The 13495-nt window shown below is 43.8% G+C and overlaps 1 protein-coding gene across 1 annotated transcript; it reads right to left on the bottom strand.

Annotated features, from left to right (window-relative positions):
- Positions 1 to 5: 5 nt before the first annotated feature.
- On the bottom strand, positions 6 to 10234 carry LOC110314873 (schlafen family member 9-like; the record flags this gene model as incomplete). Its single annotated transcript, XM_029534658.1, has 3 exons — positions 10057 to 10234; positions 836 to 1559; positions 6 to 666 (listed from the first exon to the last, which is right to left on the bottom strand). Coding segments are annotated over exons 1-3 (1563 nt in total), but the record flags the coding sequence as incomplete, so codon positions are not given.
- Between the last annotated feature and the right edge of the window lie 3261 nt (positions 10235 to 13495).

Here is a 13495-nt window from a genome sequence, read left to right as displayed (position 1 = left end):
CTCCTTTCCAATCCTGAGAATCGACGGATGCTGTAAAACATGTTAAAATGACAGACAGAGGTGACATTCACCTGATATGCTCTCCTCCTCTTCCTTATTTCTCTCAGGAACATATGCTCATAGGATTTCTTTTCCCTGTCTGTGCTGAAAAGCACTGCAATATCTTGGGGAGAATAGCCTTTACTCAAGAAAACATCACACTTATCTGCTACATAGGTTACCATCTTTTCCAAAGTCAAGTATTTAGTCTTATGGGTGCCTGATACACTTTGGGACCANTTAAATTCATGGAGAACNTTTAGGAACTCTTGAGGGATGCTGCATGGAGGGTTAGCTCTGATGTTTTGCAACTCTTGTTGTAGGAACTCAGCTATTTTATCTGCATTGCGTACCACTTGTGTGAGCTCTTCCTTTGGATACTGGGATAAGAAATCTGGGAGGCCACTCTGCTGCAAGTGACTGGTCTGAAAATAGTCCAGAAAGATCCAGAACATTCCAGGACAATTTTTCATTCTCCGAGTGATTCCTTTTGCCTTCTCATACCAGTTCCCATCCTCAGTGCGGAAATTCTGGGCTTCATCAATAATAATGTGTTGGATCCTCTCTGTCTTAAATTTATAATTCATGAAGGTTTTCCGGGTCACTGCCTGGCAGATATTTTTTGCCCTGNAACAGTGAAAAAGACATTAGGTGTTTCTCTGACTATGTCATATTCCCAGCAACACAGAACTGCTATCTCAGATCATTTGACTGACTAATTCCCAAGAACCAGGGAAACATAACAGAAAAGTTCATCTTAGATTAAAAACACCCAGAAGAAGATGCAAACACTTACTGGATGAAGTCCCTCAATGGCTGATTTTCACAGATGTAGAGGATTCTGTCTGTTTCACAGTGGAATGTGTTTCTGATCTTTTCCATGATTTTCATGGCTATGATTGTCTTCCCTGAGCCCGGCAAGCCATGCACAAATAGTTCTCTGGTTTTGCGGAGACTTTTTGAGAGTATCTCATACTGTTGGGCTGTGAGAAGATTCAAAATTTCACAGCCAAGCTGGTCGCTCAAGAATGATCTGAAGTTGAGCAAGACAATCACAAGGGCCTGCAGCAAGGCCTGCATTTCCTGNATGTTTGCAAGGTTATAGGAGTGTGGGTAATCAATAGGAGAGACTGANCNCCCATTGGTCTNGATCTTGTTCTGAGAANTCAGGCNGAGAACCTTGGTCATGACACACACTCTACCAGTGTAGCCACCAGTGTTCACCAGCTTCTGCTTCAGAGTAAAGGCAGTGAGGGTGCAGTAGTCCTGACCCTGCTCATCCTGCTCCCCAAGGATGGTGTAGAGGATCGGGGGGCTATTCTTTGCAATCANCAGAGCATCACAGATGACTCCCTGCTTCTCTTCCAGATTCAGGTCCACAGCCCAGCTTCTAGAGAGGATCAGCAAACCACAGGAGAAAGAACGTATTTGCTGGTATACTAAATCCTCTAGTCTCTCATGCTCGTAACACAGCTCACTCCAGAGAGATTCGGGAGTATACTTTAATTGGTCTGGTGACACTGGAAATGAAAAGAATAGACAAGATTTCAAATAAAAAATTGCATTGTTTCTAACAACTCATATATTATGTTTTAAATGGAGAATTAAGTAGGTGACCAATATTTTTGGAAGATTTTTGTCTCATATGCTTTGCTTGGGTAATATATATATATATATATATATATATATATATATATATATATATATATATATATATTGAGAGAGAGAGAGAGAGAGAGAGAAACCCTGTTTGAATGTGAACTCTCTTGCCAACCCTAAATGCTTACTTACAATGTCTTAGCCTTATGTTAAAAGTACTACCTTAGTTGAGATTTCTGTGGGAAAAATTACGGCCTCTGTAGGAAAGTACTACCCCAAGTTAAGAACAAATAGATTTTGTGGACACATACCTAGCAACCCACTCTGTTCTGTTCCTCCTGCCGAACTTTTTACCTTGCCAGTATCCTGCTTTGGAAACAGGTGTGTTCACCCAGACACAAAGCGAATCTGTACCATCCCCCTCCCCATATCCTGCTTCTATTGGGTATAAAACCTGCCTGGGAAAAATAAAATTTGTCAGCTTGATCATTCAGACTTGCTGTCCATTTTTTATGTTTCTTGTCCCCCATTCTCTCCATAGGTGGTTCCTCAGACCCTGTTCTACTGTCCCGTGGATCAGGACAAACTCACGTTGGAATAGGGACTCTAGGGGATCACAGAGAAGAGAACACCACTAATCTTTGGAGGGTAGGCCTACCCCGTTCTCTTGAGAAGCGCCAGAGAGTGACTTCAGTTAGACATTAAGCCACAGTCCTTCCTGCTGTGAGACAGTCCAGGAGGAAAAAAGAATGTGGTGCAGATCTTAGGAGAAATGTGGTAAGATATGGGACAAGAATTTTCTAAGCAGTCACTTTTTTTGTGATAGGGCTTAAGGAGTCACTCAAAACATGAGGAACTAGGGTTAAGAAAAAGGAATAAATAAAATTTTTAGATTTTGTGGGAGACATTTGTCCATGTTTCCCCCAAGAGGGGACAATTGATGAGAAATGCTGGCAAAGAGTTGGTGATCATTTCAAAAATTATTATGAAGCATTTGGACCTACAAAGATACCTGTTACTGCCTTTAGGTACTGGTCCCTCATTAATGACATTCTTAGAACCACCCCAGAATGGCCAGATTTCCAGCATTTAGTGTCTGAGGGAGAGTGATCTCTTAAGGACTCTGCCTCTCCCTCTCGCCCTCCTCTACCCCCGATATCACTGGAAGAGCAGTTTATTAAAGAACCTGTCCCCTGTACTCCTTCTGCTAATCTTATGACTCATACACCTCCTTTGTCCCCTTCAAGAGAGGAATCTTTGTCTGCTCCGCCTTCCGTGGCTGATGGTGTTTCAGATCTTCCCCCCTCCTGCTCCTGTCTCCCATATGCACCTATAGATGGTGCTGCACTGGAGCAATGTGTCTTCCTGAGATGTGTTCTGTGCAGGCTGTGTCAGTTGCTCCAAATCATTCTGTATTTGACCTGACTGATATTCATTTGAACATTGTGGATTTCTTTTCTGATGCTTTTTCTGGTGGCAGTGAGTTCCAGGGCTAGCTGTGTATCCCCTGTATAGGGTAATAAAAGTCACCAGGGGCAATTGCTTGTGAAGCTATTTGGGGCCCCTATGTATTGTCTTTAGAGTTTTCCTGATTTTTAGCAGCTGTCCTGGGATTTTTGAGTTTGTTGAGATTTAAAACCTCTGCTCTGTAAGCATCCTCCTCCACTGCTAACTGGCTGAGTCAATCCAAAGGTCCCCCCCTCCCCCCGCTCCCTCCCTTTGGCTGGCTCTGTCTGCAATGGCTGCTTTCCTCCTGCCCTAAGTTCCAGTGCTGGTGCTGCCTGAGCGTTCTGCGAACACCCTGCTCGCCAGTGGGCAAGTGCCTGCAGTTTTCCTGAGGCAAGGAGCAAAGTGGAGGCTGTTCCAGACCCTCCAGCCAGGCGGGCAAGCGTGTACATTGCTCGCAAACCGGGGTGCGCGTGTGCCTCTCACCTCAGTGAGACCTCAGTGGAGACCCATAGCACTGGCGCAGCCTGCAGGAAGAAGGTGGCCTGGGGACTCCGGGACAGCCTTGACTGGCCTTCTCCCCGCCCCGGGCCTGATCACAGTTAAGAAAATGTCTGGCAAGTGGAGACTCTTACAAGATCTCCGTGTGGTTAATAAAGTTATGATTCCTATGGGAGTCCTGCAGCAGATAAGTCAAGCCATTTCTTCCCAAACCTCATTTCAAATTTATTACCCTGCCCCACTTTATTTTATAGTTTGTGCTGCAATATATACTCTGGTAGGGGTCTTCTGGCAGCAGCCCCGGACTCCCACCAAAAAGGGATGTCCTTTGTATGGGTATGTCTCCCCTTAAGTCCAAGTAAGGTTTTGGCAACCTATTATTCCTTGTCTGCTGCCCTAATTGTCAAAGGAAGAAAAATGCCCAGACAGTATTTTGGCAAAGGTCCTGATATTATCATTATCCCTTATACCTCAGATCAAGTTGAATGGCTTCTTCAATCTAATGATGCTTGGGCCATAGCCTGTACTCCTTTGGCGGCATTATAGATAATCATTATTCGAATGATTCCCTTATACAATTTGTAAAGATGCATTCCTTGGTTTTCCCCAAAGTTACCTCCGAAACTCCACTCCTTGAAGGCACCTTGGTGTTTACAGATGGTTCCTCAACAGGCAAAGCTGCCTATGTTGTACAAGATCAGGTTACTTCAGTGCAGTCCCCATATTCCTCTGCCCAGCTGGTGGAATTGTTTGCAGTTCTTCAGGTTTTTAAAATGTTACCAATGACCCCATTTAATCTGTATACTGATAGTGCTTACGTGGCTCATTCTATTCCTGTGTTCTAGAGACATTCTCATTTATTAAGTCTGCTTCCACTGCTTTCAAATTATTTGTGGAGATTCAATCCCTAATCATTAAAAGTACAGTGCCATTTTTTTGTGGGACACTTGAGAGCCCATTCTGGCCTGGGTGGTCCTCTGTCACATGGAAATGCTCTGGCTGATGGGGTTACTTGCACAGAATTCCCCATCTTACTTGATTCCATAGATTTGACTAAATGGGCTCATGCTCTGCATCATTTAAATGTCTCTACCTTACACCAAATGTTCAAGATTTCTAGAGATCAAGCAAGAGAAATTGTTAAGTCCTGTGGTGGATGTGCCACTCTGCTGCCAGTTCCTCACCTGGGAGTTAACCGCATGGGACTCATTCCTAATGAATGACGGCAAATGGATATTACCCATTTTCCCTTCTTTGAAAGGTTAAAATATGTGCATGTTACAGTTGATACCTATAGTGGATTTATACACACATCTCCCCTTTCAGGAGAGGCATCATGTGATGTGATAACACATACTTTATAGTGCATGGCTGCCATGGTAAAACATTGGTAAAAACAGATCATTAAAACTGACAATGGCCCCAGTTATACAGGAACCAAGTTCCAACAGTTTTGTTCCCAGTTTGACATTAAACATATCACTGGTGTTCCCTATAATCCTCAGGGCCAGGGCATCGTAGAACAAGCCCATCAGACTCTAAAAAATATGCTTCAGTGTTTGACTGAAGTTACAGATGCTTATTCCCCCTTGACTCCCCGAAACAGTTTCAATCATGCTCTCTTTGTTCTTAACTTCTTGTCCCTGGATAATGAAGGCAGGTCAGCAGCTGACTTCCTGTGGCATCCTAAGTCACAAGATTCTCACGCATTACTGCGATGGAGAGATCCCCTTACTGGACAATGGAAAGAACCAGCTCCTGTCCTTATATGGGGACGAGGGTCTGCTTGCATTTATGACAAAAAAAAAAATGCTGGCCCAAGATGGTTACTAGAGAGGCTAGTAAAAACTAGCCTCTCTGTGTACAGAATGAAGCGAGTAAAAACTGTTAATCCATCTGTGTCCAGAATGGAGCAATCGTCTCCGCCTGAGAACAGAATGAAGCGAGTAAAAACTGTTAACCCATCTGTGTCCAGAATTATGCTCGTCTCCGCCTGAGACAAATCTTATTTCTCTTCCAGATGCTGCTCCAAATGAAGATATTCCTGATCCTACTCCTGATCCTGTGGCTAACCAGAATGACCACCAACCTTCAACTGACTCTACCCGTATCTCCTAATCATAGACACCTCCCTTGGAATTATACTTGGGTGGTCCTCTCAGAGAGAGATGATGTTGTCTGGGCCACTTCTAAGACTTCCACCAATATTTGGTGGCCAGCCAACCTTACCCCCAATCTTTGTAAACTAGTGCAGGGAGCAGAGGCCCCTTAGGGTATTGAAGATCAGCTAGATTTATATAAAGTCCCAGAAGATTATGTGTCCAGCACCCAGAGTTATAATCCTTATAGTTTTTTGTTTGTTTGTTTGTTTTTTATTTATTTTGTATCATTGGTCAGTTAAACCTGGCTGTGATAATTCCATTAGGTGAACCTTACTTCAAGATACAGATTTTTATGTTTGCCCAGGGCACCACCGTGGCTGCTCCCTCCGTCATAAGTGCGGTGGCAAAGCTGATCTTTATTGCTCCAGCTGGGGTTGGGAGACCTTGGAGACGGTTTATTGGAATCCTACCTCCTCCTGGGATTATATTACTGTCTCCTGAAAATTTTCACACCCTCAGAATTTTTTAGATGTCAATTCTCTCTGTAAAAATTTTGACCATGTCACCTTGGGTTGGTGCCTCTCCCTGTCCATTACATTTACAGACCATGCTAAGTCCAAAGATTGGGAGCAGGGATTCTCATGGGGTCTCTGCCTTTATCAATCAGGTGCAGATACTGGCCTCACCTTTATCATTAAGCTCCTTAAAGAACCCATTTATGCCAAATTGCCAGTTCCTATTGGTCCCAACCCTGTGGTAGTCCCCATCCACAGCCACCCAAAAAACCTGACCCTCCATCTTTTACAGAAACTGCTTATATCTTTACCTCAGAAATTTCTCTTGCTCCCATAGCCAATCCTCCCCCCTCCATTCAGACCGAGAACCTTATCCTCACCTTAGTGAATCAAACCTTTCTTATGGTCAGTGCCACCTCCCCTGACCTTGTTGGTGATTGCTGGCTGTGTTATCATTCCCAACCACCTTTTTATGAAAGTATTGCTGTTCCTGGCCATTTTATCCCTGCAAATAACTCCCATCATTGTTGATGGCAACCTGGGGTATGGAATGGTTTATCTCTCTCTCAGGTCTCGAGATTGGGCCCCTGTGTGACTCATAATACACCTCCTCCACAGTATGCCCATCTTTGTAATGTTACCCTTGCACCTGAGATTAATAGCCAGTATTTAGTTCCTCCTAATGATACTTGGTGGGTTTGCCTTGATGGCCTCACCCCCTGCCTCTCTGCCAGTGCCTTTCCTACAGAAAATTCTGATTTTTGCATTCTTGTGCATTTGGTTCCTTGATTGATTTATTATTGTTCAGAAGAATTTTTTCATTTGTGGGATTGGTCCACTGATTCCTCCCCTTCACTCGTCTGCCGGCGAAGAGAGCCCCTAACTGCCATCACCATTTTAGTCCTCCAAGGCCTTGGTGCCGTGGGCGCTGGGACTGGCATCACTTCGTATGTTCTCTCTAAGTCTAGGTATCAAGAACTCAGTGTCACCATTGACAGAGGTGTCCAGTGTCTCCAACAAGGCATCGACGACCTCACTGATTCCCTCTCCTCCTTAGCTGAGGTCGTCCTACAAAACCACAGAGGACTTGATTTACTCTTTTTACAGCAGGGAGGGCTGTGTGCAGCTCTTAGGGAAGAATGTTGGTTTTATGTAAATAAGACAGGAAGGGTCAAAGCATGAAAAAGTCAGAGAAGGCCTAGAAAAAAATGACAGTGTGTGGAGAGAGAGAGAGAGAGAGAGAGAGAGAGAGAGAGAGAGAGAAGAGAGTTGGTATAAAAATTGGTTTTCAACCTCTCTGTGGTTGTCAACTTCCTTCCATTTTGGGACCGTTAGTTGGATTGTTTTTGGCCCCTGGGACCTTAATGGAGTCACCAACTTTGTGAACCGTCAGATAGACGATTTGGTAGCAAAATCTTTCCAGGTGCATTATCATAAGTTAGCTATGGAAGACCAAGAGACTTGAGATGAGGTTGTTATTCCCTCCAGAATGTTCCCAAAGGTCATCTCCACCCAACCTAAGAAGGGGGACTCCTGCCCCAGGATCAAGTAGTGAGGGGCCACCCAGAACCCCCTCTGACTAGCGATCTAAGTTCTTGCTTGGGCTGCAAGGCAAAGTCCTGCAAGGGAATATAAAGCAAAAACTAAAAATAGCTTTCTGGGTTCCCTGAGGGACAAGCCTGACTGCATAGGGGTTGATGTCCAAACTATCCCCTCTCCAGAAAAAAGATATCAGGACAGGTATGGCCCCCATGCCTCACTGGACAACACCAGGAGGACCGGAGCCATTACAAGGTCCCCTTTAGTCACTGGAGGTCAGTCCTCTATCCCTGCCTTAGCAAAGAATAAAATTACCACGGTCCTTCTGTACTAAAAGGAAGGGAAGATGTTGGGAGCGACCCTGTTTGAATGCTAACTGCCTTGTCAGCCATAAGTGCTTACTTACAAAGTCTTGGCCTAAGTACTAGCGTAGTTGGGATTTCTGTGGGAAAATCTGAGGCCTCTGTAGGAAAGTACTACCCCCAGTTAAGAACAAATAGCTATAGATCTTGTGGACAGGTACCTAGCAACCCAGACTCTTCTGTTCCTCCTGCTGAACTTTTTACCTAGCCAATAGCCTGATTTTGGGAACAGGTACGTACCCCCAGAAACAAAGCAAATCCGTGTCATCCCCTCTCCCCCCATATCCTGCTTCTATGGGTATAAAACCTGCCTGGGAAAAATAAAATTTGTCAGCTTGATCACTCAGACTTGCTGTCTGTTCTTTGTGTTTCTTGTCTCTCCACAGGTAATTCTTCAGACCATGTTCAACTGTTCCACTGGTTGGGACATATATATAAAATCTTATAGGTCCTTTGCCTATTTATTATGGTTTCTGATTTTGTGTTCTTATGGGACGTGTTTGTGAGAGAGTGTGTTTATGTGTATCTCCTATATATATGTATGTGTTTCTTATTCTTTTCCTTAGGTTTCCTTCTTGCCCCCTCTACCCTGCTATGTTCTATTCAGATTTGTTTTAGTTGCCTGTTTGTTTTCTAATGAGACAGAAGATAGAAAGGTGTGGAGTTAAGTGTGGAGTAGGAAGTGGGGAAAGATCTGGGTGGAGTTGGGGGAGGAGAAATCATGATTAGAATATATTGTGTGAAAAAAACTCTATCATCAATAAAGAATAAATTTATTAAAAAATTTAAAAAATGGGGAGGAGACAAATAATTTAAAAAATAAAAATGAGTACTAAGCCTTATGTGTAGTCTACAAGAGACAACTAGGAGAAATTCTATCTGTATATATCCCCATTCAGTCATATCCCTCCAAGCTGATGGAAAGACATTGTCCTCCTGCTATCTTAGAGTGATCTGTGCAAACCAAAATGGAATTTATTGAGCCTAAAGAAATGTTTAGAACTTGCAGTCATTCTTGCATCAGATTCCTTTGTGGAATGTATAAAAACAATTCTGATAAGTTAATAATAAGAAGAAGTTAATATAAATTAATTTTGAAAGCAAACCTAAGGTCCTTCTAATATATTGATTACAAGAGAACTAATAAATGCTTATACCATACANAGGATGTCTCTGTATCAGATTTGATTAATAGATCTCAGGTATGTTCAAAGTGTGAAGTTAAAGAAGCTATTTTCTACCTTCAGTAACATGAATCTTTTTCTAAGTTGGAATTTTTTGACACAACCTAGCTAAAGTCTAACATAATCCATGGTGTGATATGGATTTCTTATTGTACCAAGATTAGACTGTGGTGGCTCTGTCTTACTACTTTCTTTCAAGACAAATTACTAATGGCTCTTCGGTGGCCTCTGATCTGCCTCATGTTTTCCCTCCATCCTTAAAAGCTGACTAAAGGGCCAATTTTATCATTGTGTTTTCTATACAAGGATTTGCTATGACTGTTCTGGTCAATGAGTTCCAGACACAGGATCAGAACTCCTTATGAAGCTGCTTCAAGTGCATATGCTTAAGTCCTTCCCCTGAAATGATATGTTTTAAACCTCTGGTAGGGGACTCGGCCTCTGCATGTTTAACTATCAGATTTTGCTAGGCCCAGGCTAGATGACTTCAAGGGTCATCTCATTCCCAAGAAGTATGTACCACTGCCACTACATAACTACTTTTTAACCAAAATTATTAAATGGTCTGTCTCTATCTCTCTTTCCAGTTTTTCGAGACAGGGTTCCTCTGTGTAGCCCTGGCTGTCCTGGAACTCACTTTGTAGACCAGGCTGGCCTTGAACTCAGAAATCTGCCTGCCTCTGTCTCCCGAGTGCTGGGACTAAAGGCGTGCGAACATCACTGCCCGGCTGGTCTCTTTCTCTTAATGGTAAAAAATGTCTGTTCTTACCTTGAAATAAACGCTGTTGCAGGTCAAATTTATGTTCCAGTCCTTTTTTAGAATACACGGGTCTGCAGCATGGAGGGCTGTGGGATAGACTCAGCTGACATTCAAAATCTTTAGACAGGTCTTTGGAAGCTGCCTCTGTGTGACACAATAAATGAAAAGAGTCAGAGTAACAAAGCATAGGCTCGTGTGTGTGTGTGTGTGTGTGTGTGTGTGTGTGTGTGTGTGTGTGTATTTGTGTATGTGTGTGTCTGTGTTAAAGACATCAGAAACCACAAAGAAGGAAACTGAAACTTGATCCAGAAGGTAATATAAGCAGCCCTGGTGTAGAGACCAGAAGTCCTACCCATGTGACAAAGGCACAATCATCAAAAGCTTCAAATCCAATTGGGGGAATCTGGGGAAGCAGGGACCCCTCTGGCATCATGGGTAAGTGGTGGAGAGGAGGACCATTTTGTCAGTTCTCTGGCTGGCACCTTGATTGAGAACCACTGGTTGGTACTAAGCTGGTTGGTACCCTGGGATCCTGACAGTAAGAACCTCAGATCAGGGATCCCGGTGTCAGCCTGCTACAGTTCCAGGGTAGGAGACAGCTATGGAAGGTAAACACGCCAAATAGTTCAGGTAGCAGGAAGCTGGCCACAGAAAGTGAAGGTTGGGAATGGACAGATGGCTCAGAGGTCAAGAGCTCTGGCTGATCTTGGAGAAGACCAGGGTTCAGTTCCCAGCACCCACATGATGGTTCACAATCATTCATAGTTCCAGTTCTGAGGATCCAATGACCTCTTTTGCTCTCTTCAGACTCCATGAGTACACGGTGCAGACACATAAATGCAAGGAAAAGTTCACACACTTAAAAAAAAATTAAAGAAAGTGAAGGTGTAGTGGGTGGTATCCTGCCCTGGGTAGTGTAAAGCTGAGACCACAACCTGAAGATAACTGAGGATCTGGTAGGCATGAGCTTGTTAGAAGCACAGCCACAGCCAGCAGTGAATAACTATGTATGCACTGTATGTCGGTGCATTGAATTTCATAAAATACTACTGGGAACTGTGGGGAGTGGGTGTGCCAAGCCCCGTGGTCCCTGTTTGTCAAGAGCCTGAGCCTGAACTCTATGTGGGGAGCAGGTAAGCCCCGTGTTCCCTGGCTGCAAGAATCTGAGCCCGCTGAGCCTGCTAAGCTTGTGCGGATGATCTTGTACTGTATGGACGATCCTGTACTCTACTGCCTGCTGAGTTACTGGGCAATCACTGAGCGCCCTGGCTGAACTCTGACCAGATCCAGGAGATGGGGGAGGGATTAGGTCAGAGGACTGAAAATGGTATGCACCCCAGGCAGAGGGGAGAATGTTGTTGTGAAGGAGCTCAGAGGACTGAGAAAAACAGGATGCGCCCCCCCCCCGAGGGAGGGAGGGAGGGAGGGAAGAGAATGCTGTGGGAAAAGGCTGTAAACAGTTCAGTTGGGAGCAAGCAGTTGAAGAGTCCAGTTGGGTTTAGTTGGAGCCGGGAGAGGGTTAGAGAAAGCTGTTTGTGAGAGGGAGAGAAAAAGCTGGTTGGAGAGATAAAGAAAAAATTTGTTTGGAACCTGCCTTGGTGTTTGTGGCGTTTCTCCCCATCTCTGCCGGTCAGAGTTTGGGGGTCTGCGGCAGGGAACTAAGGGACAGATGGGTCAAGTTACAAGAACTGTTAATGATAATTTCATCAGTAGGTAAACCATCCTTTAAAACTACCACCAGTGATGGAGGAAATGGAGAGTCCTTATATCAAAGTTTTCTTTTACCTCTGCTCCAAGTCTTCTCTCTGTTCCTCCTGTTCCCCAACTCAGTTCCTTCTAGCTTTGAAGTCTGAACAAAACAATCCCTTCACTGCTCTTGATCCCAATAACAAGCCCTGCTTTGCTGGTTTCCACCCAAGCTCCTTCTCTTTCTCCAGCTCCTTGGGTCTCCCCTTCTCCCTCTCTAACAACTGGCTGTCCTCATCAACCCACCCTGGCTCCCTGGATGTTCTCCCAAACTGATGGGCACTGGATCTTCTTCTAGCTGAAATACTTCTTCCTCCAAGAGGAGTGCTGCTTCTGAGTCAATCAATCAGACATAGCAAAAAACAAAATCCAACAACTTCAAACAGATCTCCAAAAATGTAATGAACAACTTGATGACTCTAGCCCCTTGGGCTTTTGAGATTAGGGAGTTGGATAACTGCCCTCCCTGACCCTTGTTTCTCATTTTCCTACTTTTACTAATTGCACCTTGTCTTATCAAGTTCTGCTGTATGATTTTATAACAACAAATTTAAAAAAATCTCTAATAAAATAATTAATCAGTTGTTTTAAAAACAAAACCCCTAATATTTGATTTACCAAATGACAACTTAGTAGCCAGGCACTGTGGTGGAATCCTGCTAGCTCAGAAAGCCAGAGAAAGCATGCAGCTGACATTCCTACTACACCCACATCCCAGAAGAGCAAAGCTCCTTTTCCATGCTGTCTTAAACACACTTCAATTCAAAGACCCTCCTTTCTCTTTCCTCAGTTTTCTTATGTTCAATCCCTGTGAAGTGGTTGTTTGCTCCCAGGGTCTCCCAAGTCTTTCTGTGTGTCCAGCCAAACTCAAAGAACAGAGATCCTTGCTCTGGAGACAATTCCAGGTGAATTCCTCCTTTCCCTTCTGCAATGTTAGTGGGCATTTTTCTTCTCCAATCACATTGGGTTTTTCTTCCAACCATGGTAAGTGCTGAAGTGCATAGCTTTAGGGTTTATCTTAACAATAAGAACTATATTTTGCTTTCAGACTCCATTTTATGATTAATTTGCCCTCTGAATCAAATCATCTACTGGAAAAAAACCCAAGTTGTTCCTAGAGCCCTGTCACCCTGGTAACAATCCCAATTCTCCAGGCAAATAGCCTCTCTACTCTTGGCAACAACCAATCATTTCTTAAGGGGAAATTACTTAATGTCTAAAGTAGATTGATTAAGTTACTGACCAGTATTCATACCAAGGTGAAATCATTACCAGCCAAAAGAACCTCTCACATTCCAGATCCAAGTGTTCCCCCTCCAATCTAATCCTCCACCCCACTCAGTGACTTAGGGCCAACAGCCCTGTCATCATCACTAACAGACTTTTCCATCATTGCCATGATTATGGTTTGCATGCTCAATACCCTGTATAAAGCTGCCATCATCATGGCCTGGTCTCTCTCTTTGCCAACCTCACTCAGAGGCTCTATTTCCATACCAGCCCCAAGGATTGCATTGTGTGGTTTTGTGGCTTTCATTGGGCCTCCTCTTTTGACACAATATCCTTTCACCCTTTCATTCATTCATATATATATATATATATATATGCCAGATGGTGTCATAGGCCTTTAATCTCAGTCTTTGGTATGTGGAGGCAGGTGGATCTCTGTGAGTCCAGCTCTCTACATAGCAAATTTCAGGAC

Source organism: Mus pahari, unplaced genomic scaffold, assembly GCF_900095145.1.
Source record: "Mus pahari unplaced genomic scaffold, PAHARI_EIJ_v1.1 scaffold_10580_1, whole genome shotgun sequence".
Lineage (NCBI taxonomy): Eukaryota > Metazoa > Chordata > Mammalia > Rodentia > Muridae > Mus > Mus pahari.
This window is presented reverse-complemented; position numbering and strand designations above follow the sequence as displayed.